The 27,300-nt window shown below is 42.7% G+C and overlaps 3 protein-coding genes across 8 annotated transcripts; all 3 read right to left on the bottom strand.

Annotated features, from left to right (window-relative positions):
• Positions 1–149: 149 nt before the first annotated feature.
• trabd (TraB domain containing) lies at positions 150–7,846 on the bottom strand. Of its 2 annotated transcripts, none has more exons than XM_035156016.2 (10): positions 7,723–7,846; positions 6,662–6,702; positions 6,392–6,446; positions 5,725–5,891; positions 5,249–5,389; positions 4,347–4,457; positions 4,112–4,251; positions 3,076–3,248; positions 2,616–2,712; positions 150–2,505 (listed from the first exon to the last, which is right to left on the bottom strand). In XM_035156016.2, exons 1-10 carry the CDS (start codon positions 7,829–7,831, stop codon positions 2,334–2,336), a joined length of 1,206 nt encoding a protein of 401 aa, XP_035011907.1. In that variant the 5' UTR covers positions 7,832–7,846; the 3' UTR covers positions 150–2,333. The 2 variants fall into 2 exon arrangements, with proteins under 2 accessions (XP_035011907.1, XP_035011908.1); XM_035156017.2 differs by lacking the exon at positions 7,723–7,846 and adding an exon at positions 6,856–7,696.
• A 1,125-nt stretch (positions 7,847–8,971) lies between these two features.
• Positions 8,972–17,357, bottom strand: panx2 (pannexin 2). 4 transcript variants are annotated; one of them, XM_035156012.2, is made up of 8 exons: positions 17,260–17,335; positions 16,431–16,586; positions 15,120–16,269; positions 14,212–15,001; positions 11,854–12,968; positions 11,499–11,634; positions 10,852–11,037; positions 8,972–10,593 (listed from the first exon to the last, which is right to left on the bottom strand). In XM_035156012.2, the coding sequence occupies exons 4-8, from the start codon at positions 14,438–14,440 to the stop codon at positions 10,274–10,276; spliced, it is 1,986 nt and encodes a 661-aa protein (XP_035011903.1). In that variant the 5' UTR covers positions 14,441–15,001; positions 15,120–16,269; positions 16,431–16,586; positions 17,260–17,335; the 3' UTR covers positions 8,972–10,273. The 4 variants fall into 4 exon arrangements, with proteins under 4 accessions (XP_035011903.1, XP_035011904.1, XP_035011902.1 ...); XM_035156013.2 differs by lacking the exon at positions 15,120–16,269; XM_035156011.2 differs by lacking the exons at positions 15,120–16,269; positions 16,431–16,586 and having other exon boundaries at positions 17,260–17,357.
• A 2,188-nt stretch (positions 17,358–19,545) lies between these two features.
• Positions 19,546–26,042, bottom strand: mlc1 (modulator of VRAC current 1). 2 transcript variants are annotated; one of them, XM_035155890.2, is made up of 12 exons: positions 25,698–26,042; positions 24,648–24,967; positions 23,186–23,275; positions 22,974–23,027; positions 22,757–22,858; positions 22,545–22,646; positions 22,322–22,393; positions 22,125–22,241; positions 21,954–22,010; positions 21,168–21,290; positions 20,864–21,025; positions 19,546–20,557 (listed from the first exon to the last, which is right to left on the bottom strand). In XM_035155890.2, exons 2-12 carry the CDS (start codon positions 24,903–24,905, stop codon positions 20,483–20,485), a joined length of 1,212 nt encoding a protein of 403 aa, XP_035011781.1. In that variant the 5' UTR covers positions 24,906–24,967; positions 25,698–26,042; the 3' UTR covers positions 19,546–20,482. The 2 variants fall into 2 exon arrangements, with proteins under 2 accessions (XP_035011781.1, XP_035011780.1); XM_035155889.2 differs by having other exon boundaries at positions 19,546–20,560; positions 25,698–26,040.
• Between the last annotated feature and the right edge of the window lie 1,258 nt (positions 26,043–27,300).

The following is a 27,300-nucleotide window of genomic DNA, read 5'->3' as shown; positions in this document are numbered from 1 at the left end:
AAGAAAGCTAATAATATTATTGTGACAGATGGTACAACATTGATATTAATATAATAATATCATTAAGCTACATACTGTATTCTGATGAAGTCAAATGTCATTGTCAGTGTGCGTTTGTAGCTGATATACAACAGGAAGAAAGCAACATGTTTGAGGCAAATATAGTTATATCTTTACTTAAAATGCTTTCATAATTCATGACATTATTCAGAATTCAATGTTGGGGTTTTCAACAACGACAATACGACACAAGGATACAGGGAAACAAACTTTGCAACAAATAATAGGCATTCATACAGTTTTCTTGGCAATTCTCAAAGTTACAGTATAGATTAAACATTCAGAGTTCTATGGCAGGGGGACAATGTTTTAATCTGACTGCATTATACTGCTGAGTGGGACATCTGTCCTCCACATTCTCACGATGCTTATACATGAATTAATCTAATTCATGAGTTGGAAGACATTATCGGAATTAGTTTAATGTTTGGATAGTTTACAAGTGGTCTCATGATGTAAGATAAAATGACACTGCTTCAGTTATTCAAGTCCTGTATAAATGCACTGGGTCATTTCATAAATCTTGTAAATACATCTAGATAATGCACTGTACAAAAAATTACTTTAAATTAAGTTATGGAAAACTAAGGAAATCGATGTTGGTATATAACCTTGCAACCATGTTATTGTCTTATTCAGACTGTTGAATTTATAAGTTCCAGGGATGTTATCCATCCAGTTTTTATATGTGCAATAAGAGACTCTGTACTGTGGATACAGGTCACTGGGTAAAACAGGGTCAAAGGCAGCAGTGATAGCAGTGTAAGGCTTGACCTCTCAACTCTGACCAACCTCAACTCTCAGTTCTCTTCATAATGCTCAAAACAAGTCCACAAATAATTTCCCTCAATGGGAAATCATGACAATCAATATAACTTTTGAATTGTCTGCTAGATCAACCAATCCTTGTTCCCCTTTTTACAATCATACCAGGAAGAGATAATGCATATATCATAAAAGTACAAACAGCTGGTGTGCTGAATGTCAGATGTCCTCATGGGAAGGTTTTCAGACAAAGCTTTCTGCCTATGATGCATATTTCTGTGTCAAGTATGAAACCTTTACTAATAGGTGCAACCAGAAAAAGCCTAAAGATGATGGTGCCGAACACTGGAAGTACAATTATATTATACAAATAACATTTTTTATGAATTTCTCATTCTGAGGCACATTTAAGCTTCTCCTCCTTCAGGTTTCTGTAGAATATAAAATGTAGGAGCCATGGTAACATTTCTGCTGAAACTAAGACGACAAAATGTAGACAGATGTCTGTATTAAGGGCGACAGTATCTATAAAGTTTGTCTACTTTATCTTAAATCAATAAAAGGACAGATTGTTACAAACAAAGTTGCATTAACCATTTGCTTGTATAATCTGTGAGATGCATAACACACATTTTTGCCATTCCTTGAAGTTAACCATTAGCCCTTACAGCTGCGGTATGAGGCACTTGTCTGTTGATGTAGGCAGGGCCATGCACATAAGGAATCATTTCATGCTAATCCTGTATGAGAGTTTTGTGGAATATTCAACAATTAAGGAAATGATAGTCAACCCGCCAAGTCAGACACTTGTTGACATTAACCTTGAGTTGCTCTAGGCACCAACTATTAAAACGGAAGGTTTAAAAAAAAAAACTTTCCTCAATTATATTTCTCCATTTTATTTATTCCAGTTCTAAATGACTTGCTATTTTGCTTTCTTGTCCTTTCCATAGGCTGCATGTCCAGTAAAATACTCCACCAGTCTCTTTTAAAGTGCTCAACTTGAAATGTGCCAATATCCCAAAAATCCTGGCTGGCACAGTAAAGGAGAGAGGAGTAAGGAGAGAGCGATAGAAAAGTGTTCCACTCAGAAAGTGAATCGTCATATCAGGGCAGGTGACTGAAGCTGTTTCTGATGGTACTTGTCCAATCATATCTCTGTGTGTAAGTCATTCAGAGGAATTCTGGGGTAAATAGAAATCTATTGAAAAGGAATTTTTGACATTTGTAAACAATACAAAATGCAGGATTTGCACGAAATATAATAAAAAAAAAAAATTTAAAAAAAAGAGTACTGTCATGGTTTCTTTGGCAGTACGGCCCTGCAGTGTTGACAGGGACATCAATACAAGACGGAAGGCTCTAAACCCCCCTGAGGTCCTCGGTAGCTCATAGTGTGGGCTGGTGAACTCTATTCCTCCAGCCTCACCTCCTTTTGTTAAGGCCACTGGTGATAGATGCATCTTTTTCATAAATCAGAGGTCGTGTCAATGATGCGCTTGGAGAGGTCAAGCAGGCGGCGGCTGTAGAATCTCCAGAGCTGATTGGACAGTGGGTAAAGACAGTAAGGCTCGACCTATACTCCCTCCAGCACGGTAACAGGCATATCCCAGCATTCCCATCACGACGCCCTTCATGACTGTGCGCAACACCCAGCCAAAACGCGAGGGAGGCGCAACACTGAGGAAGAAACACACACATGGAGCAGCTGTTGAACTGTCAAAGCAAATACAATTACAGTTCATTTGTACTTCTGACTATCAATTATGTAAACCACAAAATAAACATACCTCATGATTTCACTAATGTTAAGCTGCTTCTCCCAGTTTCTTTCGATGCCAGGAACGTGACCCATCCCAACGACTCCCACCACCACAGCAGGCACTTCTGCAAAACAGTATTAAATGTTCTAGTGACAAAAGTGCCAAGTTGGCAACGCTGCCTGTAAACGCCCCCTGGCGACTTAATAGAAACTGATTGCACCAAGTCATTCTGAAAGAGGTTTGGGGAATAGGGAAATTACCAAAACTCTGCTGGTCGACCAGAGATGTAACAGCAGTATAAACTGAAATATATTATGGATTCATTCACATTTTTATGAGAATTAAGCTGTAAGCACTGGACTGTGGCCGGTCCAGTCAAAAAAAAAAAAACAGAACACAATGAACAAGCTAAAAAGTCTATATATTAAAATTAATATCATGATCCACAAGATGTGATGCCTTCCTTATTGAACAGTGAAATACTCACTCTGGGCATTAGAGGGAGCCTCCACACAGCGTGTAGCCTGACGGAGAGTGTGAGTGAGGTAGATGTCTCTTTCAGCCACGATGGTCTGATGGAGAGCAGGAAACTCGCCGATCATCTCCGACATGGTCTGCTCCAGCAGGTCTTTCTGTTTGCACTTCTCTACGTCCTCTTTACTGAAACATATAGTAAGAAAATAAAGATCTGGGTGATTCTGTTTAAATGTTAGATTCTGTATTTATATTTAGGTTATTATTTTTACTGTTCAATATTGTGAAATGAGCACAACATAGTATATGCAGGACTACAAGTCATTTGTTGTTTGAATTCAACACTTCATGTACAGTATGAATCTAGTGAATGACTTAAGCAAAAGACTGCATTACTTATATTTGTGAGAGACTTTGAAACTGTCTGTCTGTCATGTGTTCAGTCTGGAAAAGCTGAATTCAGAGCATCTAAGAGACTTTAAAAGACTTTTTAACGTTGTGCGAATGCCCCAGATCATTGGCTTTCAAAACACATCTTCTAACATATAATCTGTTTAAGTCCCCGCCTGTATCATCAGAGAACGTAACATCACTTTTAAAAGGCTCGGCCTCAATGATGTTGGAGGATGGACACATAATAACTTTATACAAAAAGCTTCCAGTCAGATCTCATGGACACTGGCAGTTGAACAAATTGGCAGATTTGCTTGTGCTCTGGAAAATGTGTGGGCGCACAGTCCCTCACTCAACAGGGAGCACACAGATATTCTCAAACATATCCGAAGCTGCTTTTTTAAGTATAATGTTTGCTACCACCTGCCGCAATTTCCCCAAATGTCGAAATTCATTGATATCGAGCATTTACATTTAAACTTCCCTTTTCTTTTCTTTCTCAACCTCTGAAGAACATTAGATATGCAAATAAGGCATGTTCTGAACTCATTCTAGGATACAGTGCTGTAGATCTCTATGCTGTTAACCATCAGCATCTAATAATAGACAGAGAAAGATGTTTTCTTGACTACTTGTGACTAAAAGTGAAGTTATACCTGATTGGATCTGACAGAAAGCAAAGACCCCAGGCCAGACGAGCCTTCTGCCACAGACTGAGGGCAGCAATAGCCCTTTTGAAGGTCACAGGGATCGGCCTGTCCCCCAGGTGAAATTTACAGAAGGGCACCTGTCCAGCCTGTGTGGAGAGAAAAACATCAACAATGAAAAAAGAAGAGAATAACATAAAAGAAATGATCAACCTCTTTCTCACTTTTGTTGTGTGTGATTTACCTCCTTGAAGGCCTCTCTAAACTCTCCTCCAGGAGCCATGCCCAGCTGCTCTGTGATGTGAGCGGAAACTTTGAGCAGGAGAATCTGCATCAGGCCAGACATCAGCCCATTCTGTCAAACACACATGGCACAGAGAAACAAATATATGTTCAGTGATCATTTTAATTTGATGACATTAGTACAAGTTGTTTAGTTTAAGGTACTTACGTTGTCATAGAACTCGAAAACAAAAACAGACTAAAACTCAAACTCATTCACTTAAGCTGCTTTCAGACATGCACTGAACTCTGCAGATTCTCAGTGTTTTCTCAAGAGGAGGTGCATGTGTGAACGGAAATGTCCGAGTGAGAGGCTCCGGATTATCAGCGGATTGTCTCCGCCTGGCCTACTACTATACAGTCCGTAGAAATTAAGGAGATTGTGTGAACGACGTGTGAACACAGCAGGGGATCCCCGCGGGATAATGGGGAGGATTTGTTGCTGTTGTGAAAGCATCCGTGCAGAGAACCTCCTGCTGCATTGTCGTGTGTTAGAGGCAAACTCTGGGTAAACTCCAGACCCAATTCTCAGAGCTTTACCCGCAGGTCACGTTTGAAAATGGCTTTACTGACTTTAAGTCCTGCTTATGAAGCACAGTGATACTTCTTTCTCCATTAACAATGAGTATATGATGCAATACCCTTCACTGTGGCTGTCCCCATCTAAGACCTCACCATTTCTACTTTATTCTTAATATACACTTCACCCTCTCCATCTTTGTTTCACTGTTGCTGTTGCGCGCTCTCTTATCCCTCCTCTCTCGTATCCCTCCTCTCTCTTATCCCTCCTCTCTCTTATCCCTCCTCTCTCTTATCCCTCACACCACCACCTTTCTTAATTCCCCATCTTCCTGAGAGCCTCACCTGTTTGATGGCCTGCTGAACCTTATCCAGGTTGATGTCTTTGGCTTCCCTCAGCAGTGTACTCTCATCCATCTTCAACATCGACACTCTGTACTGACACAGCTCCACCACCACCACGTCCGGCTGCACGGCACGAATCATCTGTGTGGCAGAGAAAGACAGCAGTGGGTTTTTAAGATAAGAAACAGAGACAAAATAAGAAAGCATAAGAGAGTGAGAGAGCACCAAATGGAAACTGAGTGAGGGTGGATGTACAGAAAAAACAATCAATGAGGGAGAAAGAAGAAAAGATTATGCTTGGCAAAATAGGAACGCAAACCTAATCACAGTGTATAAGAGCGACTCATCATCACTTCAAGGTGCTACTCTACGGCTCTTCTCCACATTCACAGTTACTCCTTTATCCACCAACGTTTCACAGCACATCAAATCTTAAAAGGGTGTGAATTGCAATGTGTGAATTCTCAATGGCCCACCATTGCCACGTCCTTTTTGCTGCTGTCACTGAAGTGTGCCGTGCCCACCAGGTACAGGAGGCTGCCATCGGGGGCAGTGAGAAGCGTCACAGTCTCTGGGAGCTCAGGAGACGACTGGCGACGCTGAGCTCGCATCTGCCAAAGCAGCTCCACTGCCTCACCATCAGCTGGACAGTCACCACAGAAACAAATGAAAAAGAACTTATCATGTTTGATGTTTTAAACGCATTATGTGTTTTTCTCACAGCTTTGAAAGTTTCACACATACAGCCTCGCTGCTAATGATGGAAAAGAGTTACAGCTTTTTGGTCAAGTCTAAAAACATCTGCTGGTCTAGAAAACGGTGAAATAAGTCTGTGCCTTACACCTGTATTGCATAAGCAGAAGCTGCATTCTTAAGCTAAGTGGTTATGTGGAGAAGTAGAACTAGTAATAAATATCTAAAGAACTAACGCTTAGTTTATTATTGCTCAAAGCACAGAATTATTGTAAGATGTTTGAAACTATAGTACACATATTTACTATTACAGAGACAGTTGTAATAAACTACATCTTTTTTTTTTTCAAAGTTTGTATATAACAATACAACAGTCCCTTTGTTAAATGGTATATTGCACCATCTCTCCGACGAAGTACAGCATACGCCCAGTATTATCAAGCAGCTTACAGAGCTCTGGAGGTATACACGGCAGTTCGTCTTCTGATGGGCAGATTGACTCATCCTGTGACACATCAAAACACAAAACAATATCTTAGACACACGGTGCCAGGATTATGGATACTACGCATTTCCAAGCTGAGCTCAGTTTGTGAAAGACGTGGTGATTGCACAAAATGAGGCAACATTAAAATCTATTATTACACAAGCCAATCTCTCTCTCTCTCTCTCTCTCTCTCTCTCTCTCTCTCTCTCTCTCTCTCTCATACTTTTACACACCTCTGAGTTGTTGTCTTGGTCCATGTTTGAAGCACTAAAAGCTGAAGTGACAGAGAGCAAAATGAAGAAGTGAATGTCTGCTCACACCACTCAGTCTGTGGTTTAAACACACACACACACACACACACACAAATAACAGGTCTAATCTAGGGTCCTAGGAAATAATCATTTAAAGTAAAACAGTGTACGCTCACTTTCTTTGTCCAAAGGTTAAAGTCTCCATGTATAGATTCAATTCAGTCATAACGTTAGTTTGGAGCGGAATAAGAAAACCTTACTTTATAAATATGAAAAGAACCTATCATAATATAACCATAAGTTTGATCATCTAAGTAAGATGCTTGTTATTATACATTTAAATATAGTTATGATGTCTTCAGGTATAACTGCCGCCAGTCTCGTAGTAAACAAACTTTTCTACGTCTCTCATCACGACGAACAAAACAAGTGCATCAGTGTTCCGGGCTCAGCTCCACGAGAAGTGCGTTTAACGATAACTGAGTTTCACGGGTGAATACAATGCTTAAGATTTTAAAATGAATTCCCCTGAAGAGACACAATAGGTGAAGGACTCAGCCACAACACGTCGGACTCTGTTGTCAAACAGTGGATCACGTTGAGGCGACAGCTAACAGCTGCGGTGCCGACTGCTGACGTTGCTTTACGAGTGTCCGGCTGCCGAGCGGAGCAAAGCTGCTGTTCACGGCTCTAACGCTGCCGGTGGAAAGTGGAGCATGTCCCCGGTGTGTTAAAGTGAATCGAAGGGGTATCTCCATCTCTGTCGAGGTGAATTGTTCCGGTGAAAGCTTCGCCGCAGAGCCGAGGAAGAGGTGCCCATGCCGCGGGGGGGGGGGGCACGTTTACGGGCTAGCTAACTAACTAGCTAGCTTGGCGTTCGGGACTGCTAAGCTAACCCAACGGTGATAACAGCTAACTCAAGCTAACGCTAACTAGCAGGAATGTGACCGAATACAACACAATACAACAAAGATAATCTTACAACTACAACAAGTCTGGGTTCAGATAAACTCGCTGTCAACACAGGAAAAGCTTCAACTTACTGAACAAGCTGTCAGCCCGTGTGTGCGCGTATATGTGTGTGTCACTGTGCGGCTTCTCCGGTGCAGTGCAAACTGACAGCCGCGGTGCATTCTGGTACACGTAGTTCATCGACCGTCAGGAGGCACACGTGTTTTGTTTTGTTTTATTATAAAGAAAAAACGTGTTTAATTTTATTTCATTTCTGGCATTTTGACATTTTACACATCACAGTCAGAGTCTGGACTTTCACCCCCCACATTCCCAGTGTCCTCAGCCTTAAAGGTCCAGTGTGTGAGATTCAGGTGAAATATAAAATAATCCTAGTGATGTTTTCACTTGTGTGTTTGATCTAAATTGTACGAATTGTTGTTTTCTTTACCCTAGAATGGGTCTTTTATATTTAAATACTCCATATCTCCATCAGGAGCGGGTCCTCTCGACGGAGGCCGCCATTTTTTTTACGGTACTTCGCCACTAGATGTCACTAAATTCTACACACTGGACCTTTAAATGTGAAGATTTACACAGAAAAAAGAGCAGTGCTGTGTTACAGCATATACAACATGCCCTCACACACTGGTGCTACTTGTCTTATAAAGTGCTTCTGGATGCATTTTGTGTGCTTGAGTAGTCTGACAAAGGGATTCTGAGCCAACCTTTATTGTGACAGCCACAGAGACCACATCTTTTTTCTCTTTGTCGCTACTGACACATGTAAAGCGTCCTTGGGTCTCTTGAAAGGTGCTATGTACATTCAAGTTATTATTATACCTCCCACAAGGCCCAACAAGGTCCCCTTATGAAACCACTTCAATTCACCAGATCAGGATTTTTATTTGGATTTGCACCAAATTTCACATGTTCATAAATATCAGTCCCCTAAATATGCTTGATTTTTCAATATCAAGAGCCATGAATTACTCTGAGAAATCAGTGAAAATTTTGCAAAGCACCCTCTCACTGATTTTAATCTGCAATATGTGATGGGTTCTTTCCTGAGACATACCACATCCTTCCACCTAGTTCTGTGGTAATCTCTAGCTTTTATTATTTAGTAATAATAGGTGACATTTATTGTGATAATTATCAATATAGCCAATGATACTAAAATAGTTTATCTTGATATCATTTTTTGCCCAGCCATCTACCACAACAAATCTTAAAGCGTGTATTTACTGAATGCCCCAGACAATGAGTATATAGTATGTATGTAGGTGCACCTATCCCACAGATAGGCCTGTGACAATAGCAATAAAGTGTTCTACAGTATTCAGATACTGTATTTCCTTTTTATTGAGGTTCATTTGTGCAGCTGCAATGAATGCATAAGGAGAGGTTGTGGTAGGCGCCCATCCCCTTGTCCACGCACAAGTGAACTCAACCCCTCAGTGTGAAAGGTTCTAACATTGCCTATATGTTTGGTTTATCTACAAATCACAGACAAACTATTCTAGCAAGTCATTCTTTCACAAGTTTCTTTTGGCGATCAAGCAGGTGTTAGCACAATGTGAGACAGGGGAGCACTGAAAAAACAGCGGATGACAATCATAAGCTTTGTCATTGTAAGTTCCAGTGAGGAACGATTCGACAGCAACTCCCACTTCATTCATTTTCACATCACTCACGCGAGAAGCCAGCAGAACACAGAGTCCAGAAACAGTGAGTCCATCTCCAGTCGTCACGGTGAAGGGATATTCACGTTGTCAAGAAGAAAACACCCACGTTACCTTTTCTACTAGATTTCAAAAGATATCTAGCACCTATTACCCACATCAATACTGATAATTCACCCACACAGCCACTCCTATCACTGTAGAATCTTCTGTTCCTTTATAAAATATGCCAATCTACCTATAATTAATTATGTGCAAATATCAGAATCAAGATCTTAATACACGTCCCTAATCAGTGGTGAAAACGACAAAGCCATGTAATTTATTATATTTTAAACATCCCAAAAATCGCTGAGTCACACATAGTGTCTATACATGTACAGCTTTCTGCGAACTACGATGCTGTAAGCGCAAACCTTATTGCCACAAATATATTGTGATCTTTTGCATATTATTGTGCAGATCTCAACAAGTGTATTGCGTGAGCTACCTTTCTACTTGGTTATTGTGATAAAGGGACTAAGCGTTATCATATGTGTTTAAATACCACAATGCAAATATGCATCAATCCAAAGGTGTCTGAGCTCGTCTCCCATCGGCGCTCATCCTTTCTTTACTGATAATAGCGGTTTGAACCTGCACTGTAGCACCCTGTTAAAGTATATCACTGCTGGTTTCATTGGAGGGTGATGAGCTGTGCACAGTCATCCTGAGACATGAATGGGACATCAGTGCTTACAGTAATACTCTGGTAAACACAACCATTATTCATCCTCTCTGAGTATTTCAACAATCTAAAAGTGTTTCCCTTTCTTTCTCATCAGTCAGCCCAATCCTCCCATCACAGAAGTGTGAGAAGTGAGAGTAGGTGAGCAGGGGAGGCTCTGGATTGGAGTACAGGATTGACACGGTGGTCATGTGCAGATAGGAATCACAGCGTTCCCCTTCTTCTCCGTCTTTAACATTCCCCGGCGGCGATGAGCTCCCCCGGTCTCCCTGCCAGTCTGTCTCTACGGTGTTCTTCGTCCTCGTCTTCCTCAAAGAGAGTGTGGTGTATGCTGAGCAGCTGGTGTGTGGGCGCTCTGGTCAGGGGTGGTGTCGGAGGCTCTGGGTTTACTGCCTGGGTGACGGGCTCCATTTGTGGTGGGGAGGACTTGGGACTGAGCGCATCCTCGCTGGACGGTGGGTTGGGGCTCACGCCATTTACATATGCTTGGGTGGGCAGGGTCATGGTAGAAAAGGAAGGGTTGGTAAATTCCGGAGAGCACACCTTAGTTTCTGAAGAGCCAAGAAGGAAAAACAAGACAGGAAAGATACGAGAGGAGAGAAATGTGGAGGTGAATATAGATAACAGTATCTTGTATCTATTATTGCTTATTTGCAGGATTATGCAAGGAACAGTAGGTTTAGATGTGTTGCCCTGTTTGTCTGGTATCTAATATAATCCTTCAATATTTGACCCAATGGATTCATGAAAAAAAAAATGTGAGTAATTCTGCCAGAAACCAGAAAGAGACGAGTAAAGATTAGATTTACCTGTAATCGCGCCAGACACATGAACGATAGTATGTGTGCCTTCAAGGTACACTGTGTCTATGTTGTGCTCTGAGGGAAGTGGTTCTGCAATTGTGGCCTCCACCTTGGGCTTACGAATGGTCAGCATGTACGGGTGGATGTCCAGTGAGAAGTTGCGACTGTGCTTTTTCTCCATCGCGCTTAAATCTACAAGTCAAAAATCAGATTCACTTAAAAATAGGGAAGTAAAAAGGAACATAATCCCTCCAAAATTAGCATCAACTGATTTTCTTGCATTTTGGAGGCAAGCTGTGAACACAACATTTATCTGTTAGCACCATATTGTATTCTTATGGTTTACTGTCTTTCTGTTTTGTTCTGCTCAGATTGTTTATATGGGTTTATCGGAGCTGAAAACTTTTGCTAAGATGCTAAAGAAAGTAAAAAATATGGACCAAAACAGTAAATATTTGGGCCATAAAACCAAAACAGTGTGCTAAAAGACACAAAATATCTCTGGAGATCTGAGGGTGACAGCAGAAGTGAATGATAATTCTTTAAGAGTTCATTAAAGTGACTTTTGAGCAATTTAAAATTTTGATTAGCGCAGCTTTAATTTAAAATCTCTTTTTCTAGCATGTTCACTTACAGTTTGTAGAGCTGTATACCTTTTGTTGCTGGGTGCTGTGTGCCTTTGCTGTCCAGAAGTGGTGCGATGAAGTTGTCGGCCATCGTCTTTCGTCTGAGCGGTTTGGGTTTTTCAGGCTTGCCGTGATTTTCCAAGCGTGTGAGGGTAAGAGGTTCCTTTACAAAGAATAGAAAACATCATATCACAGATTAATGGCAAATAAAAAGTACTCAGTAGAGCACATACTTAAGCCAAAATCCTACAAATCCTACACGTGTTTGTCTAGTTCTTACAGTAGATATATAAAAGAAAAAGGGAAGAGGAAATAAGAAGGACTGAAGGTTCTCAGGGAGAAAATGGTGAGTTCTGACATTATTGTTGGTAAACCGTTGTACCTTGAATGGCTGAGGGAGAGGATTTGAGGATGGGATCCATTTAATCTTCTTGCGAGTCCGTTTGATGACCAGCGGCTCCCCGGCCATCTCCCCCACTCCAAAATCAAAGGGATCCATGTTGGGATCAATCGTTTGTATCCCACAGTCCCTCACTGTGGGTGTAGCGTCGTGGTTGGACTGTGCAAGCGCAGCCAGGAGCTGCCTGACCACGTTGTCATACATGAGGTCACTCTCGTTGGTGATGAAGTCCAGCCTGTTGAGTGACTTGATGTGGTCCCTGTTCTCGTTGCAAAACATGGCCAGGATGTTGATGTCGCAGAACTGAGACTTCTGCCAGCGTCGCCGCGTTTTAATGCCAACTTTATGCAGTTTGTCAAATACAAAGTTGGACTTGCGCACGACAAACAAGTGCAGCAAATTAATCAGGATGATGAGGTTCATGGTGCAGAGCAGAGATATGTCCACAATGGCCATGATGCGCTGCAGCTGCACAGCAGGAAGCTTACAGTTAACCCTGAGCTTCAGCTCTAAATAGCTGCTGGTGTCTGGGGGCTCACCCAGCGCACAGGTGAACTCATTCTGTCTTTGGCGGGCGTAGTAGGCGCTCAGGTAGGAAATGGGGATAGAACTGAGGCAGATAATAGCCAGGTGGCGACCCAGGTAAAGCTTAGCCAGAAAGTTACTTTGGCCTCGTCTCTCTAAGTATTTCTCAAACAGGTTCTGCTCCGGGCTCTTCTCCTTTTCTGCATTTTCTATGATCTCCCTCCTCTCTCGCTCAGTTATGCCAGGTCCTTTGGACTGGATCTGCTTCTCGATCTTTGGGGCTCGGCCCTCAGCAGCTCGATGGTAGCAGTTGTCGATCTCTTGGAGCAGGAAGTTGAGCTCCGAGGTGAGTCGCGTGGAGGCCATGAACTCCCAGCTCAAAGCAGGGATGTACATGATTCCAGCAAAGGCCAGCAGGGCGTAGGGCAGGAACTTGTGTTCAAAGAGTGAAGGCCAGAGGTGATGCTCCACACCAGGTAAAGCGTCACTCAGCTCTGTCCAGCAGTAGCCTCTTGCATAAAGTGCCTGGTCCCTGGTGAAGTTGTGCGGTGTGTAACAGTATATGGACTCCTCTGAAGAAAGGGCAGATAGAAACCATCAGTATAACATCACTCAAACAAGTTGGATGATTATATCTCATCATGATGGGATTCAATTTGACAAGCTGAAAGAAGAATGATGCAATGCTATATCCTAGATCTTAATTTTTGGTTCAACCTCATGAACAATATTTGGCAAAGATTACAATAAATAACGTTAAAATACAACCAGCGGCATGAGAGCGACGTTTTAAAAAAATTGTTTAACAGTTTGATCTAAACCATTTTAAGGCAAGGAAAGGTAAACATATCTGAAATATCTGTAACTGTAAATCTGTATGAGCACACAGTTCAACGTCAAACAATAGATTTATAATGTTAATCAAATATTTATTAATTCTCACTTTCACATCACTTCTAAATAAGAGACCACAGTTCCATGCAGAAGTTATTCATCTTGTATCTTTCTGGTTTCATTTCTGAGAATCCTCCAGAATAGTTCATCTGCTCAGCACAAAGCGCTGCGTCTCTCATGCAGCTTTTTAAAACGACAGAAGCACCTGACTGCCTCAGATAGAGGAAGTGATAATAACACTCCTTCTTGTCCAAGTTCATCTCTATCAGCTCCGTCTGTTAAGTACAGGTGTCAGCACTTCTACCAGCAATGTGCAATACGACAAACTATAACTATAACAATATTTTAAAATAAAAATACTTGAAATGATGTGGATATCTGCAGTGACATTACTTTATTAGAGTAACAGAGGGCAGGCTGCTGTCCTTGTGCTTTAATAGTTATATTTTGACAGTGCTATATTTATCCTTAGTGAGTGAATACCCGAGAAGTCGTCTAAACGGCCACATCTCTCAGCTGCTAAAGTTAAACGCTCGGTCCCAGCTGGTTAGATGCTGCTCTGCAGAGTCTGACTCAGCAGTGAACTAACATCCCTCCCATCCATCGTTTCCCTCTTGTCTTTCCAACCACACTCCCTTCTCCCCCCCTCCCAACAATCCATTCCTTCATATTTCCAGTCTGTCTTCCTCACTCTCTCTCTCTGTCTCTCTGTCTCTCTGTCTCTCTATCCTTCCCTGCCTTATCACCTTCTTACACTGGGGCAGAAGACACAAACGCACCAAACATCATATCTGTATCTTTTACACTGTGAGTCTTGAGATGTACATCTGTTAATTTATTTATCGATTTTAAAGAACTGCTTCTCATGTGTATATCCCCAAACCTGACTTCAGGGCTTCTGCTATACCTTGAGTGTCTTACCTGCAAAGTTCCTGGTGAAGACGAGGGTGACCAGCAGGATGGGGATGATGACCGTCCCTATAGTAACAACACGATCAAAGGGCAGCTCCAGTTTGAGCTGCACCATGAGGCATGCCAGGGCCCCGCCCTTCTCATCCTGAGAGTGGCCCGGCAGGATCAGCTCCTTCAGCTTCTCGCCGGCGAGTAGAGCTGTGGCCATGTCTAAGTTCTGATCGAGGATGTTCTGCATCCGGAACACAGAGGACGCACACTACAACCCCTCTCCGGGCTGGAGGGGAGTGCAGACTCTCCCTGCTGCAATCACAGACTCCTCGACACAGTTTGACGTACACACACACACACACACACACACACACGTCAAAGTGTGGCCGACCTCAGCCCCTGTCAACATGTGTGGGGAAGTAGCGGGTCATCCTGTGGGATCTGTGTTCTTCAGAGCTTTGAGTTTCCCTTTTAGAGGAAGAAGGGTGTCCAGAAGTGCACACACACACACACACACACACACACACACACACACACACACACACACACACACACACACACACACACACACACACACACACACACACACACACACACACACACACACACACACACTCCTCTCACTCTGCCTCTTCCCTGCTCTGCCCCGTCTCCACAGTGCCTGGCCTGCGTCCCCTCACGCTCTGTGTGGCAGGATGAGGAATGGGCTGAGTTTAGGAGGCGTCCCTGCAAACCCCAGGGAGAGTGAGTGTTGGCTGAAGAGTTGTTGCGTGGGCTCCGGTCAGAAGAAGCTCAGACCAGCCGATACCTGAAAGACAGACAGCAAGTTAGGGAGATAAAATGTGGCTAATTTTAAGTACAGCTTTAAGTATGGCTGAGAATATACTACGATAATGAGTAAATAATGAATTGATATTGCCTCACACCTTCTTTAAGAATGTGTTCTCATCCAGCGTCCTTCATTATGCAGTTGTTACTGAGGATGACTAACCCACACACTCTAAGTGAGGTAACTCCAGAGGTTTTTTTTGCTTTTAATGGAGCAAGGACACTAAAGGGCAAGTTTAGTCTCTGGGGAGCAGGCTAGCCCGGTTTCATTCTGCGATTTTGACAAATCTGTCTGTTTTGGACACTAACTGTCCCCTGCCCTTCTCTGGACTCCCGGTGGTCTTCCTCTCTGAGGAAGAGCATGTTCTCACTGGGACATCGTGTGCACCCAGTGGGACGTCTTGTCATGTGTGAGAGCGAGTGTGTGCATGTGAAGCACACATATACACGTGCATGCAAATGGTTGTGCTGAAACTGTGCAGGAGGTGGATCAGTGGCTGCAGCTTGCTCATTTCACTTGAAGGTTATGTGAATGTCCTTATAAGTGAGGAGTGTAAATACATCACCCCTTCACGTCAACAGCCCTCACCCTCTCGCTCTCCCTCCTCGTCCTCTTCTTCTTTCTCTCCTCATTACTCCCACTGCCCTCCTCTCACTTTCGTCTCATTACACACACACACACAGCTCATCTATGAAATCCCTTCAAAGCCAAGCTCTCTTATAGTCCAGGCCTGGAGAGTATACACTTAATGTCCTGGGGAGCGGAACCTTGAGACCGCAGTTTTATAGCACTCTCACCCACATGGTGAGAAAGATCACAAGGTGAGGAGTCTTTTGAAATATCATCAGTGGACATAATGAAAGACTACTTGTTAAGGCTGACCTCAAGCAGTAGTCTCAAGGATAATCAAAAGGGGGAAAAAGAACTTTGCTTGATTTGAATTTAAGGGAGCAGCATCACATTTAAAGTGCTCAGTTAGAAGCTGCACTGCTGTCAGCAAGTGAGCCTCCTGCACCGCTCCAGTTCGACAGATTACTGTATGTCCCTGAGTCGGACGATGCTGTCTGTGTTTAGAGGGAATCCCACGTTCCTTTGCTGCTACAACATCCCACTAATCCAGTAGAGCTGCAACTGCAAAGAGGCAGAGTCAGGGTGAGAAGATCATGATGTCACAGTGAGCTCATCCTTGTGTTAGAGGATGCTTCTCGCTGCTGTCTTCCCAAGAGCCGGCTGCAGAGAGGCAGCGTCTGGGACAACAGAGGGAAGAGATCTGTTCATTCATCATGAGCTGACAGTTGCAGGCAGAGGAACTTTCAGTGCACACTTTGAACACCTAACTACAGCAGCTGGCACACATTTAGAAACCTACACAGAAAGACAGGACAAAGTATCTTCAGTATTTCCTCACTTTTGACTTGTCAGTAACGCTGCAGGGATATTTCATCAGGGTGAGAAGACCATGATGTCACAGTGAGCTCATCCTTGTGTTATAGGAGGCTTCTCGCTGCTGTCTTCCCAACAGGTCTGTTCCGGTTTCAAAGAGCCGGCTGCAGAGAGGCAGCGTCTGGGACAATAGAGGGAACAGATCTTTTCATAGATGACAGCTGCAGGTGAAGGAACTTTCAGTGCACATGACTCGGACACTTTCACCACCTAACTAAAGCATCTCCCTTTAAAAAAGCTGTAAAGGCACACTGCTTTGTATTGATATCGAAAGACAGCATAGAGGAAACTCTGTTTTCCCACTTTTGACTTCCCTAAAGGGAAACACTGCAGGGACATTTCATCAGGGTGAGAGGATGATTATGTCATCCTCCATGTGTTGTGCTGCGCTTCCAGCTGCGGTCTTTCCAACAGGTTCACGAGTCCACGGGATGGTGAGAAGGAGAAGGAGGAGGGACACCGACGAGCCGCCGTTTCAGCACCTGAGCGCCGGATAGCTCCTGGAAATAGCTGCTGAACATCATGTGTGGCGACTCAGTGTGTGTGTGTGTGTGTTGCCTTCCCGCTCACACACTCTCCCACTCTTTCTGTGAGTGTGTGTGTGTGTGTGATAGAGAGAGAAGAGAAGACCCTGATGCTGAGTACCTGCAGCAGCTGTCTACCTGTCCACACTGCATCCACACAAAACCACTGTTCTTCCTCCTCTTCCTCCTCCTCATCTTCCTTTTTTTGTGGACGCTTCAGACACAGAGATATGTGCATGCTGTGGTAAAAACAATCAAGACCCCACTCACCGTGTCTCGCTGCATCCTCCGGCACGGTAAGAGTTAATCTGCAGTGCGGGCGAGCAGCTACAACATGTATCCGAGCGCACCGGTTTGTTCCGCCTTCCCCTCCCCTCCCCGGCTCTCCCCTCCCCTGCCCTGCCTCCTCCTCCTCTTCCTCAGAAACAAGGGATGAGACGACACATTAAGATTATGTAGTTCATCACATCGCCTCGCGTTTATCCAAAACAGGAGAAGAGATGCTGGGGGAAAAAACTCAACGAGGCTGTGCTGCAGAAATAGATTCATCTTATCACCATTGAGATATTGGACAATCAGATTTGTGAACGTTGCAGTGATGTAATCAGGGATAAAACTGTATATTCCCTAATAAAAATAAAAGCCCTTTAAAATAATTGGCTTAATACGCGTGTGTTTAGGACCAAGACTTGGCTCAAACCACCATTCAAATCTTCTATTGGTCCAGTGCACAACAGAACTTGCGGTGACTGTGACATTGATAGGTCCATGCAGCCTGTCAATCATCTGTGCACATGGACCTGGCCACAGACAGGCACAAACAGTGAAAGGGAAACATGCCTGTCACTCAAACTCACTGGGTGTGGCGAGCATCTGGATACCACTTTTATATTTGAATGTGTTTAATTATTCATTTTGGCCGAAGACAGCAGCAGCTGCAGCAGAATCACAAATATTCATGCAGCAGAAGCCAAAGTCAAGATAAGAACAAAGTAGAGCTGATAGTGGAGGAGCCATTATTTAAAATGCATAAGGTATTTGCAGTGGTGCACAGGCCTGTGGGAGGACACTGTCTGCCAACAGCAGCTTGTTTTGAGGGAGGTCTTTTAAGGAAACAGCATAAAATATTAAAATATAATTGTCTCTTATTGAATAACACAGATTACCAGTTAATTTACCAGGCTACATCATATTTCTGCTAAAAATAGGGGCTTGTATTACATCATCTTGAGAAGCTGCACTCTATCATCCATCATCTCTGCTGGGATTCTTGTTGTCTCCCTGTGAGCGCCCCCCCGATGTTCGTCAGCTCGACTCAGCCACAAGTCAGTTTCTCCTCCAGCCGGTTTCCACCAGTTTAAGCGAGAAGCGCCGCTGCTCACTGTGTCTGCTCGTCGCTCTACCTCCCTCCCTCCCTCCCTCCCTCCCTCCCTCCTTCTCTCTCCTCTCCTCTCTCACTGTGATGCTCATGTCTTACATGTGTCGTACTGGTGTGAAGGGTATAAAAATAAAATCCAACAGCATATGGGAAGGACACAAATCCCAGAATTCATGTCCTTTCATTTTAAGGCCTAATACACAGAGTGATCACTTTATTAAGGTTCATCTGCACAATCTCACAATTCATCTCAACAGCTCTAAACTATTACATTGTTGTTAACGTTAAGTTTTTGTTGAGAGTTTAAAATGTGTAAATGTGTGCATCTATTAATACTGAGTTGATGGGGTGGTGGTGTCCATGACTACACTGTATTGCAGGTCTATGTGTCCAATTAACGTCCTCACTTAGTTGTACACAAGGGTGGGTAGATTAAAAGAAACATCATCAACATCCATCCATGCATCCATCTTATTCTTTGAGGGTCACAGTGAAGCCGAAGCCAATCTCAGTTTAGTATAAACACTTCTGAATATAATACAGTCGAGTACAGCAGCACCTGCTAAAGCATATAACTGAATTAACTGAATCACATTCGACTACAAAGCTGTACCTAATAAATTGGATACTGCATGAAGTATAAAACAAAAACCTGGCCCAAAAGAGTTAGTAAATGCATTTAACTCTTGGTTTATAAACACATAATGTCTCTTAATGAATGTTTGAGTTTCACTTCAACCTTTTCAGGCATAATCTTGTGTGCAAAGGGGGAAATGGATCCTTGTTAGTAAGAATATATCATGTGCGGTGTTTAACACAGACTGGAGCAGAGGGAGTAAATGAACAGAGGAAGGAATTAAATAAACTGGCACTGCAAAATAAATGAGAGCACAACAATAATGAGAACACCATTCTCATTATAAACAAGCGAGCACAAGTGGGGAGGTTCGATGAAGTAAGCAGGCACACAAATAATCATCTGGAGACCATCACATCTAAAAAAGGATAACAAGTAAACAATAGTTCCTGGGAAGTTAAATTTAGGATGGAGGCAATTAGAGCTATATGTATCTGCTGTCTGATTGGCTCAGTCTGCCATTGAGACATATATAATATCCAGGATATTTAATGGAATGAGCAACATAAAAAAGCAGGAAAAGACAAAAAGCGTACCATTGTTTATACTTGATGACAAATGTTTTATTTTTCATAAAAAGACAATTTCAGTTAAGTCCAATTATTTGAAATGTTCTGCTGTAATAAAATACTCCAGAGTACAAACAGAGTCCTACTGAGAGAAATATATATATATAACTGACACTGACGCAAGTGTTGAGATAAGTAATTGTTCTCTGCGGAGAATAAAGTCTGTTTTCAAACCAATTTTTCATGAGTTTTCAGATGTGTTGCATCGCTGTTTGTTTCAAATCATCACCAGACACTGACAGGTTGATACCTTAAAATAAACCGAGCCAGAGGCAGGTGATAAACATGCAAATGCAAGGTAAGTAGGGAGTCTTTGTATGGATAGAAAAATATATACAAAAACATACTGACATGCATGAGCTGGATGTATTGTACTTACACGTACTGACATGCTTTTAATCTTATTGTAAAACCTTGATATTGGTCATATTGTACTGTATCCATTAAAAGGAGAATTAATTCCGGTATTTACAGTATAACAAAGTTAAATATTCATTGAAAAACATGAAAATTAAAGGCATTTAGGCTCAAACAGGTTTATGTTACTGAAGATAAAAACACACAATTGTTGATTGTATCTATATTATGTCAGTTTAAAGGTACTTGTGCTTATTAAACAACAGAGAAATGTTCTCAATGACGCTTCTCACTAACAGGCAACAATCATAAAAACACAGAATACAAAAAATCTTAATCAAAAACAATAATCAAAAACATAAAAACAGTTTATTTTCCTTTTCTGATTTCATTCTCATCTTTCCATTCTTCTCCTCTTTCCTCTGTTAACATCTTTACACCTCTTCCTTCTTCCTTCTAACGCTCTGTCGGGATTGTTTTGTGCTTAGAGCTTACACAGTTTGTTTGTTTTTACACTTCTCATCCAAACCTCTCCACGTACAGGGGGACTGCTCACGGGGCCATTTGGACCACAACTGCCTTCCAAGCTCTGTCTTTGTCAAAATCCTGCGCTCCACTGGACGCTTGCTGCTGAGGGAGCAAAAACGGAGAGAGGGAGGAGAAGAGGGGGGAAATGTGGAAGAGGAAAGGTGAGAGAAAAACGTGGGAGATAAATCACGTGTGAAGAATGAGCAGCACAATGTCATTTTCAATGTTAAAATAGCTCATTGACTTTTATGTTGTCACAGTAACATGCCATTTACATGAGCCATAGCTGGGGAATCTAACATCTGGAGCAGGTGTTGGTGTCTTTTACAACATTGACAGATATCTTTCTTCATCTTTTGCTGGAATTGGAGAGAGAGAGGATATTCCTGCTTTCCCCTGCCTCACCTCACAGTAATGGGTCAGCATGGGCATGCTCTCTGGGCACTCTGGAGCCCCCATGCGGAGCTGACTTTTGTAGGTGGCACAGTGCACCACAGTGGCTGAAGTCAGAACTGCCTGCACCAGCAGCAGCACCATGAGAATCAGCAGCAGGATGTCATAGGATTGCTGGACCACACAGAAACGGACACACACACACACACATGCAGACAAGATTGAATTGTTCTGGTTGCTCTGGTGCAAAGGATGAAGAAAATCCTGCAACCTGTACATCGCATTCTGCAGCAAATATACACTTCATTAAGCTCACCTTTTCTGTGGGCACATCGTGCAGGAAAATTTCAATGAAGCTGATCACGCTTGAAGAGAGGAAGCCCGAGGCTGAAAAGAGCAGGGGAGACGTCACACTGCTGATGGCGATCAGCACCTCCACCTGAGAAGCATCAAGGATAAAGAGAACAATGTTCAGAGCATAAAAGATCCAGAAATATAGTTATGGACAATGAAGTTTATCCCTCGTGAGATTTCAGGTTGTCATTTTATCCATATTGCACCTTTTGAGAGCAGAACATCACACAGTGCTGTATATATTTAAAGTCTGCAACAAACCCTGATCAGAGGATTTAAGAGACTATATATATATCAAACTCTTAACATGTTGGTCATGAGTCTGTGCCTGATCTGTAGTGACACCTACGTTTTGAAGTGATGATTTAATAGAAGAGGAAATAGAACTAGATTACAGATTACTGTAGTGACTCAATTTTAGAATAAATAAGTATAGAGTATGAGGAAATAATCTGGCATGTAGGCAGTTGTTTAAAATAGACATTAACACAATAAACAAGGCAAACTGAAAAGGATCCAGGACAGAACCTTGGGGCACACGAGTGGCAGATGCAAGTTCCCAACAGAAAGTGGGGAACTTTTATCTGAGAGGTAGGAGGAGAACCACTCCAGGGCTGAACCAGAGATACTTAACCACTGCCTAAATCTACTAATGGTCTACAGTGTCAAAAGAATCCAACAGTACCAATGTAGATCACTCTGGCATCAGTGGACTATGAGACGAGCAACAGTATTGTCTTATACTCACCAGGCATTTGTTGGGATATTCTGATACAACGTGGCTTGCAATAGCACTGGGAAAACACTGCAAAGGAATAAAGTTCAGACAAAGATATGAGATAATACATTTTAATTATCACTCTGATTTGAAATCTCTGTTATTACAAAAAAAAAACAAGCTTAAATAAGAAAAACTTACAGCCACAAGGATCCAGAAAAATGTGACAGACAAGTAGGGACCTGGTAGCAAAGCGTCCATGTTGAGGGCAATGATGCCTCCAAACACAGCTGAGATCCCCACAATCACTTCAATCACCTGTGGAGACACTCATTGGTTGATTGACAAATTGGAACCACACCGTAGCAGAATATGTAATGAAACAGAAACCTACTCACAGAATATGCTTTGAGGAGTCGAGCGGGGAACACTGCAGGCGTTATAACCACAGGTCTTTCATATGTCACCGACTGGAAGATGGATGAAAGATCGAGAGGAGTTAGGGTGGAAGAGTGAGAGCTAAAGGGAGAGAAAGAGGGGAGAGGTATCAGATGGGGGAACAAAGGCATCAATCACCCACACACACACACGCACGCACACGCACACAACACACACACACACCTTCCTGTGGCAGCAGCAGTCCTCTGCAGAGCGAGCTGACAGGATGACAGTACTGGCCATCAACACCTCCAGCACAATCATCAAGATGAGGTTAAAGTTGATCTGAGAACACGCAGAGCAGGAGGACTGAAACACGACTGAAGACGTGGAGTCATTGATCTGCTGCGGAATGAGTGACAGTTCTCATCATCATGTTATTACGCAGCATTTACATTGACAGCCGAGGGGTTCAGCACCAGTTTACAGCCAAACCAAACCAGGCAGGTGGTTGTTACAGCGAACGTAGACACATAGACCACCTGGAAATCTGACACCTTGAAAACAGAATAATGAGACCTGCGTTAGAATTGAACACGGATAAGACAATTCAATTAAAAATCAATTAAAACATAATTATCCCTTTAGCCCACGGTGTGCTTGTTTACTCACTGCAACATGTCTGTTCTTGGCGATGGCAAAACTGGCTATGGCTGCAGGGAGGCCCTGGGAACAACAACAAATGAGCAGCTGCATTAATCTACGCAAGGCGCCGACTGAAAATAACGTTTTGACACGACAGTCTAATCTGAGCAATGTTTATCAACTCATTAGGCGGAAGGTAGAAAGGCAATGTAAATGTGATTTGGATTACGGTCACTTACAGAGCCCGCAGCACAGCGCAGGTAGTCCATGGCAACAGGAAACACGTTTCCCAGGTACAGGGAGAAACCAGATGTGATGAGCAGACTGCCCTGAGGACACACACAGACACAGGCATGCACACACATACAAATACAGAAAGCTCATATATGCATTCAACAGGTGAGGCGGCAAAAGAATACGCATACTAATGCATATATCTTGTTTAACACATGCCTATCTATTGATGGAATAACACTATTACGTATCCACTTTTATTTACTCATATTAAATGCTTATTTTGTCTCCTTTTGATATTAAAAGACTTTGATTATTTGGGACAGAACCTGAAAGTCTTGACCAAAGTTTACTGAAACATTTGATGTGGTTAGTTTTGGTTTCACTTTGCAATTCAGGGACCGGACTAAAGACTTTATTATCCTGTCGTTATCACCTATGTGGGCTGCATCTACCTTTAGATGACGGGCTTGTAGGCGGACGTGCATCTGACGACAGCACGTTGTCAGTTTGGCCGGTAGCAGTGTTTCTGTTTGACTGGAGAAACTGAATGAACCAGTTCATTTCTCATCAAACACGCTCAGATAACCGGATGACCCTGGAGGTGCCAACGGTTACCGAGCTGGGCAAATCCAGTTTTTCCCCATTGTACAAATGCAATAACAGAACTGTCGGAAGCTCAACTCATTTTTACCCGTGGGGCAATTTATGGTTTTAATCTAATTTTATTTGACTTCCTGCTGTTCTTGTTTTAATTGATTCATTTGCTTTAAATACAATTATATGTACTGTATTTATTACTATGTCTTACTTATTTGTGTTTTCTTGGAATGTTTTCTTTATTTTCTATACTCAGCTATATTGTAAATGAGGTTTCTACCTCAACATGTTCCTGAGTTAAAATAAAGATTGAATGAAAGAATTTAAGGTCGTTGAAACTGTAATATTATTTTGTGATACCAGCAAAATGAACTTCCTCTTAGTTCTCACATATCGTCAGAGGTGAAGACAAGAATCAATCCAGCGAGCTGCTTCTACTTCTTCTAAGAATGCTGTCTCAAATTGGTTCAAAAGTTCAAACTATCCAAATTAGTGTTCACACTGCAAACGCACCAAACCATGGTTTATCTAATATGGATAGAGACCAGTTTTGGTCCGTGGTTGTGGACTGTGGACCGAGGCACCTTTCACACCTGTTATTTTGGTTCAGACTACACAGAAAGTTCTGAGGGTCCTGACCAAACAAGACAGGTGTGAAAGACATGTTGTCTGTGTATTTGCTGTTGCTTGGATGTGGAAGGACAAAACAAGATTTCTCATTGCCATCTCACTCAGATTTTCAAGATTGGGATTTTTCCTCTCCCCACAAAACCCCAATCCTTTCAAATCCTGTGTTCTGGACTTTAAAATAAAGGTAAATCCTGTTCTGTTCCTCCTTTAAGTCTCCCTGACCATCCCCACTCTCACCCCTATGAGGACACTGTAGAGCCAGGCCCTGTAGCTGAAGCAGGGGTGCTTTAGATGCTCCGGCTGGGCCAGCTGCAGGTCACTGGCCCTCACGTCCACTGTGTAGCTATCCCGCTCGTGTCTGTCCCGCTCCCCCCTGTCTGGCCTTCTCTCCAATCCCCTGTCTCCACGACGTCCCAGCGAGCCACCAACTCTCTCCAGAGTGGGCATGTGGCTGTAGGTGAACTCGTCTCTGGCTGACAGCTCCTCACACTGCATCTCTGAGGCAATGGTGGACGACTGCGGATCGGATGGGAAACGATCAGCGAGGATTACACCCTCTGGGAAAGGAAGAAAACAAACAAAGAAGTGAAGAGAGGAGATTTCAATACTGCCGACGAGTGGCTGGTGAATAAAGAGCTCAGGAGAAAATAAAGGAAAAAATTAAAACAGTGGCAATTACAAAAGTAAAATATGGCCTTGCACAAATAACAAACACTGAAAAACATTAACTTAAGCCTTAACAATAATTTAAAAAACAGCTTCTTCTGATTCTAAAACTTTTGAGATTGAGCCCCTCCCCAGAATCTGTGGTCTCAACTAAAGTCCATATATTGATGGAAAGTAAATGATCACACGTTTACCAGTGTTTAATTCAGCCAATAAGTAAAAATATACTGACATAACATAATAACATTATATTTTGATTAAGAAAGTGTGTTGATTATTTTATATCGAATCCAGTAAAGCTTGGTCAAAATTAAAAAACATGCAAACTTTTAAAAATCCTCATTAATTTGTGTTATTTGCAAAAAAAAAAAAAATATTGATTGAAGTTTTGTCATCAGATTGTTTATTTCATAAAATATTCAAATTGGTGTTAGCCTTGAAAATCCCATTACCCATCAGTCCCCGACAAATCCCAGTGATCAAACTCAGAGAAAAAGAGTCACCAGGCAACTTATCACGCAGCAGCAAATAAACACCCCCCCTCCTCTTTCTGCTCGAGCCGAGAGGTGACCACTCCATCTTCACTTCTCCTTTTTCACATATTGCTCCGTCCACACTCACCTGCTTTGGAGTCTCTTGCAAACACAGTCCAACAAAGGTATCCCTGAGCCGCTGGGATCAAACCACCACATGGAAGACGGCGTCTTTTTGTATGCAGCTCCTTGTGCGACCCATCTCTCTCACGCTTACACTCACTATTAGTCCCACTCTCCTCCTCTTTTCTCTCTCTCTCCTTCTCCCTCTCTTTACACAACGTCTCTTAGAAACAGTTTCTGAAAAGTTTTTGTTTTTGAGTCCTTCAAAGCATGGAGCTAAAACACATGGCTCTTGTGCTGCCAGCCCACTTTGTGCCAAAGGGAGAGCGCCTGTGCATGACAACAAGGGGAGGACGAAGGGGCTCGCGATGGGGGCAGAGTGAGCAGGGCAGACACCCTTTTACCCCCCCCCCCCCATTTCCTCACACACACACATGCACATCAACCTACTCACAAAACTGAACAATAGTGGCTCAGAGCTGCATGCATGACAACACACAGAGTTGTGCGTTTTGAAATTCCACTTCACAGCAAGAGAAAATGAAGTGGCCACAAAGAGGAAATCACACAAATCCCATTATCAACAGTTGGTTTTGTCTGCACGATGTTGAATGTGTGTCCCTGTGGAGCTCCCCTCATGTCTGCCCCTCGCAGTTCACAGCCCAGTAAATTAAGATGCCCAGCAGTGCTTTAGAAAAGAGGCAACAGAGACATGTTCACGGCTCAATCTCATGGTCCAACGCAGCCACACAGATGATGGATCATTTCAGCCTCAAATCAGAGTCCCCCCCCGGAATCCTATTGGATGACGACATCTTGTGTGTGGGTTCATTGTGTCACTGTATGAAGCGTGTACATGCAAAGTGCACCTCAGGATTCCATTGAGTCTTTAACAGAGCGGAGCATTCTCAGCTCAACATTGTTCCTGGGCAGCGGTGACCATGGCAACTCCTTAACAACTGCTGTCACCCCGTCCCTCGCCATTCTAATCTCTCCAGAGCCACACACACACGGCGAATCCCATTCACAGTCAAAGAGAGAGGGATATGTGGCAACAGTTTACAGGACGCATTCATCGCTGATTAGATGGGGCTCAATTGAATATACTGTAATATACACACACACACACACACACACGCTTGTTTTCTCCGCTTGTATTATGACTTGTTTGCTTGCTCACTTTTCAGTCTCACAAACAACTAACACGATTTATTGCTGAAAAATAGTTAATAGTTAGTTAAAAAACATTAGTTCAAAGGAGACTCGCTAAATAGTTCACTGTTCAGAGATACTGTAGTTTTACACAAATTCTATTGTTTGAGGCAGAACTAATAAATACCTCAATACAGATCCTCTGTTGTATTTGGTGTTGTCTCGGTTTATTTCAAACAGTAATGTGAGGCCATCTTTGCTCAGTTTGAGTGTTTATGGGATGAAATAATAAAAATCATGATCACACAGGCTTCAACACAATGAGCACAACAACAGGCCAGTAATCTGAGCTTTGTGTGAGGAGAGTCTGAGACTTTTAAAATCCCTGGTGTCAGCAGATCATCCTTGTTTTACTTGTTTTACAGCTCACCATTAAACTGTCCCACTCACCTCAATATCTAGAACAGTGACTCTAG

This window comes from Hippoglossus stenolepis, chromosome 5 (assembly GCF_022539355.2).
Source record: "Hippoglossus stenolepis isolate QCI-W04-F060 chromosome 5, HSTE1.2, whole genome shotgun sequence".
Classification (NCBI taxonomy): domain Eukaryota; kingdom Metazoa; phylum Chordata; class Actinopteri; order Pleuronectiformes; family Pleuronectidae; genus Hippoglossus; species Hippoglossus stenolepis.
Note: the sequence above shows the minus strand (reverse complement) of the source record. Positions and strands in the feature narration are given on the sequence as shown.